General features: G+C 50.5%; 1 protein-coding gene across 1 annotated transcript; it reads left to right on the top strand.

Moving 5' to 3' along the window:
• Positions 1 to 2,848: 2,848 nt before the first annotated feature.
• On the top strand, positions 2,849 to 4,748 carry PpBr36_00412 (uncharacterized protein; the record flags this gene model as incomplete). The annotated part of the gene is made up of 4 exons (XM_029887605.1): positions 2,849 to 2,936; positions 3,002 to 3,069; positions 3,332 to 3,694; positions 3,795 to 4,748. 4 exons carry the CDS (start codon positions 2,849 to 2,851, stop codon positions 4,746 to 4,748), a joined length of 1,473 nt encoding a protein of 490 aa, XP_029752480.1.
• Between the last annotated feature and the right edge of the window lie 750 nt (positions 4,749 to 5,498).

The raw sequence follows: 5,498 nt of genomic DNA, 5'->3' as shown, positions 1-5,498 counted from the left end.
TGTTCGGGAGCCAGCAGCTCCGATAAAATCGCTCGGCGGGCGCTATAGTGTACCAAGTCGCTTTGCCTTGCCCCTTCAAGCGCGTCAAACTAGGTAGGTTCCATGTTACGTGTAACAGCTTTCCAACTATAATTGATTGATGCTCTTGATTCGGTTCAAAGTTCCCATGCAACGATCCTGATGCTAAATTTTGCAGTTTTTATTTAAAGAAACCAGCTTCCCAGAGATGACCGTAAGATTTTACGGTACCAAGGTAATACCGAATATCTTAAGCACCAGGTCAACTCTAGATAGAAGGACTAGCCGTACTATACGACACTACATATACATATACCTTTCCTAGCTGGGAATAAACTACATTACTTGGAGGAGGCCCACAAAAATGTGGCTGATGGCAGGTGTGTCGAGTAGCCCACGCCTCCCAGGTCGCCAGATCCGTCGGCTTACACACCCACCCATTTTATCTATAGTGTTCAAGCCATATGATATGAAGCTTTAGCGGGTTATTGGTGACAAAGTCATATTCTTTCTTTATTTACTAGTAGTACCGTAATTAGGTACTTAGGCTCTGACTAAATCGAACCATCAGGGCGTCTAACTGGACACCTTGCAAACATTGATGCTATTTATGCTCTGACCTCGATCCCCTTTTGCAACACTGCCTAGGTAATAATAACTACCCTACCGCAGATATCTCAGGATACCATTGCATCTCTCTGGCTTGCCTTGCCGCAGGGGGTTTTGTAAGTCGACAGGGGGGACATGAATAAGAAAATGACGTCAAAACGAATCACTCTCGACTCTTTCACCAAAACAACAATAGGCAGAGCTTTCTCTCGGAACATAGGAGATTCATGTGGGAACAAAATGAGGAAAAAAAAAAAACAGTGGGTGCAATTCACGACGTCGGCGGAGAGTCTTTGTTCGATAATTGCCACCGCTACTCTTGCATCATTCCAAATACAAAACAAAAACCGAAGCCCTCGAGTCGTAGCTTGGCCCAAGAGGTTTTGCGTAATCCCTCCCTTCCCACTGTGCTTTAAGCTGTAGTGGGCCTAATCATGTGCTTGCCAATACTGGGTTAAGCATGTCATTCCTGCCTGTACGTACAGTGCAAGAATGACTATGTAGACACTTAAATGATACCATGTGGATGAAATCAATGGAAAGAATGCTGGTGAAGAACAATATCACCGAGTAAGCTACCAAAGCCAACTGCCAGCCCACCAGCCTGCTTATCCGTGCTGTCTCGGTCAACCCGACCGCTGGGTTGAGCTGGGATCAGGTGCTTTACAAAGTACCTGGTCATTATTCGCGTGTAGTGTTTTAGCAGCAAGTGCCTAACCCCTAGCTTAGCTAGGTTAGGACGGGTACCAAAAGTCGGGAGTGGCGGGCCGGCACTGTGCAAGCTTCCATCCAGTCAAAAACGCGATTCAATACTATTGCTTAAGCCGTAAAGACCTGGTCATCCGTCCCTTTTCTACTCATTCTACTGCTAGGAAGGGAAGCGATTGGTAACAATAAAGTAGTAATCATCAAAATAACATTCCTAGTGCGTCAACATCAAGTGACCTTACCGGTGGACACAGTGTGATAAGCCGAAGGAAGAGGGAGAGATAATTGAGAGAGCAAATAAAAAGAGAAAGAGGGAGACAGAGCACAGATAGAGTTACTCCGCCGGACCTTGGATGAGATAATAGACATTACTTGAGTGGATCTTGTGTGAGTACAAATGCATGCAACCTTCCGTCGATGGCTGTCAGCCTGGAAGCTTACCTCACCTCTACATACGACCAGGGAGCTTCGATTGAATTCCAATCCAGGTTTGTTCAAGGTCCCAAAGCTATCCCACCAAGCTATCGCAAGGTAAGGTATGGAGGTGGGCAGCTACTAATTAATTGCAGCCAATGCTAGATAGATATCAATCTATCTTCCATCCTTCCCCTCTCTCTATCTTGTTCAGGTCAAAGTACGTACCTGGCGTGTCACTAGCCATTATCCTGTGCTTATCGGCACCGCGGCCGCGTTGGGAATTGTCGCGCCTGCATTGACTGAATGCATTGAGACTTGTCATGACTGGCCTGCGCCAGATTGACCGTGTGAGATTGATTGTCAGTAGTAGTGCACAATTCTAGATTCTAGGGCCTGCTCGCTCCTCCATGGTCATGCTCGCTCCCAATCCTCTCCTCCTCCTCTCTTCCCTTCCCTTCCCAGTTCGCTTCGACACGGAGCTGAGCACCTTTTACCTGGTAGTGGGAGAGCGACCCCGCCCAATGCGTGCAGGGCCGCCCCACCCCCAGAACAAGAACGAATCGAATCCGTCCAATGCCTAAGCTTCCCATGTCATGTCAGTTGCCACTGCCACTACATTCCTGCCTGGCCTATTTCGAAACCGCACTTGTGACACCGTGCCGAAAGACGAAGCTGGCTGTGAGCTCTTTCAGTCACTCATATGGACTCTTTTCCCCTAAGGAGCTACCATAACGAGTTTTGACCTACCCCCTACCTACCTACCTTACCTTACCACCTACTTACTACCGACCTACCTACCGACCTACCTACCTACCTGCCTTACTGAACCAACCTACCAACCAACACACAGATAGCTCAGCTCCTTTCTGTTTCCCCCCCTCTTTCTACTATTTTCCCTTATACACCACAACATCTTTTTTTTTTTCGGTGCAATTAAACTCCCAACAGGCAAGTGCACTTCTGATCCTTCGAACTGCCATCTTATCGACAACAGCTTAGCAACGTCAACCCCTCTTTTGGTGGGGGGTCCCTCAGGTGCTTGCCCCGACGCCAGCCCGCAATTGCATCACTCTACAGCGTAGCGCAGCACACCACGATGCCTCCGCGAACGTCCGCCCTCACATCTTCATTTTCGGTTTCCGACAGCTCCCTGAACGAGGTCATTTGCCCTCTTAGGAATCAAGGTCAGTTTTTTTTCATTTATTTGTTCGTTTGTCAATGACAACCAGTATTGTCACACTCCCGCAAGGCCGCCGCATTGACTTACCAAACGTATCCGGAGTAGATGGCTCTAGCTGCCGCAAGCGATGCATCGGCGTGAGTGCTTCAATTTTCCCTAGCCCCATGTTTGTCTGCCGCCATCCATGCTATCAACCGGCTCGAATGGCTCTTTTGCGCCGTCGCCGGTCGTTCACTCTCTTTCCTACCTCGTCGAAAGCGAGCGGCACAACTCTCGATTGGATTGATCACCATTTGGTGGCTTCTCGGAGCCGCCCACAGGCATCCCTGCCCAACTCAATGGCGGCCCCAGATCCCCAAATCTTATTCCATTCTGACTTGACTGCTCCCAAACAATTAGGAGAAGAGATATCGCTCTATGCAAGAGCATATTCGAAGGGCGCACCCGGAACACTACATATCCAAGCTTCCTGCAACCGAGGAAAGCTTCCTCCTCATGATCAACACCCCGCCTAGCGAACGACCGCAGCAAAGCCCAGCGGCCGCTCCTCGGCCGCCTGCAATCGACCATCTCAAGGGAAGTGGTTATTCACATGATCGGCAACATGGTTACCGCCGCGACGAATCGAGCGCCCCGCCAACACCGCGAAACCCGGATGAATATCCACCAGTAACTCAGATGCTTCCCGCTGCTAGTGCTGCAGCCGCTTTGGCCCAGCTGCACAAACACAGCATGGAGCCAGAATGGGGCGACTCTGAACCTGTGCGTCTTTAGACCTTCATCCTCCCTCTCCAAGGGCTTTTGACTTGTTGTAGATGGGGCGAAAATTGGGCGCTGACTTGGCCTTCATCTTGACTTTCAGGGTTGGCACTCTGATTCGGAAAAGGGGAGGCTACCGAGGTCATCGATAGAACTACCACCGATTCATCTGCCTGGAACCGATTCTGCAGGGGACTTGTTCACCATGTCGGGAAGCACAAGCAGGCACAGAGACATGCTACCGTCGATTCTTGCCACATCACCACCGGGCCGATCATCGACGCTGCCACCTCTCCAGCGACCTCTGGGTGCGAACCGGCCACGGAAGCAGTCCATCACAAAACGGGGCAGAGAGTCGCACCACAAAAAGCAAAGATCCAGAGGTGCCGCGGCCGACTGGCTTCGGCGGATCCAAAACGACACGGGCGGATTGGCCCCCGCGGACAGGCTGAGGCCAGGCGACCATTTCAGCAAGGCCAAGTCGGCAGAGCCGACGGGGGACACGGGGAGGCGTTGGGAGGACTTGATCGACGCGGCGGCATCAGCCACGGAAGAGGTCGACGAGGACAGGACGCCTGTAGGTCCTCGCAGCCCCTATTTGATCGACCCGGCCCTGACTTTTCAGGTACCGCAATCCCCCATATCTGTCCACCGCGCATCACTACCCCCTTTCCCCCAACCACCGTCCTTCCCGAATCAAAACAACTATCAGGCCTCGCCTCTGCAGCAGGCCCTGACACCTCCTTCGTATATACAAGAGGTGCCCGACCCATTTCCTTCCGTCGAGAGCGCCGAGAGCGGTGATAACTTCCACATGGAGTCCCGGGGACTCTCGGACTCGTCCCCGAGCTATTCGTCCCAGAACACCCAAATTTACTGCGCGGCCTGCCAGGGCGTGTCTTTACTCAAAGAGTCATACGCGTGCACCGAGTGCATTTGCGGTCTATGCCCCGCTTGCGTCGAGGTCTTGATGAGCGAACAAGGAGCGAGAAGGAAGTGCCCCCGCTGCGCCACCATAGGGGGTCGCTACAAGCCATTTCAGCTCGATATCAGGTGAAAACGGAACAGGTTTTCGACCATTGGTCATTGGGGGTTTTCATTTCACCAGCCCCATTTTCCTCTCTCCACCATCTGATTATATTATACCTCTCCCACGTTTGACCGCGTGATTCTCGACGAGATCCATTTGCTATGCACCATATCATAAACCGTCAGCGTTTCTCTTATACTCCGTCGGCATTGCTATCCCATTTTTTTCTTCACTTTTCCTTTTGCTTTTTTTTCTTTCATCATCTACGGTGTTCGGGTCGGGGGGTTTTGCTTTCAGCGCATATCGGAGTTCCTGGTCTTGAGTCAATCCTCTGTTACTAAGCCTGTTTCATTGTCGGCCCGTTTAAGCCGACAAAGTTTTTTTTTTTTTTTTTTATCTCTGAAACTTGCTATATCTGCCTGTCCGGGTGGCGGTGGTCCTGCGAGTTCTTGTTCGAACCGCTATGTTCTTCAGTCAGCAGCATGCCTTGTGGCTTTGCAATTTTGCGCTTGTCTAACCCGGAACAAGATTTTGGGTTCACGGGACTGTTCATTCTTGATATACTAGAGGCGGCGGCGTGTCCGTTTCAGCCTGACTAAAGCGATACTGGTGGGCGCATTCTTGCTTCGAATGTGAAGCTGTGCTTGAAGTCTAACCAGTTACTTCTTTTCTCCTTCGGTTGCATGGGTGCTATTTTTATCCATGTGTTCTCTCTTGAGGACTTGACTACTTTCTGCCGAATATAAGTTGATAGACTTGATTTTCAAATACATATTT

The sequence above is a fragment of the Pyricularia pennisetigena genome, chromosome 2 (genome assembly GCF_004337985.1).
Source record: "Pyricularia pennisetigena strain Br36 chromosome 2, whole genome shotgun sequence".
NCBI lineage: Eukaryota > Fungi > Ascomycota > Sordariomycetes > Magnaporthales > Pyriculariaceae > Pyricularia > Pyricularia pennisetigena.
This window is presented reverse-complemented; position numbering and strand designations above follow the sequence as displayed.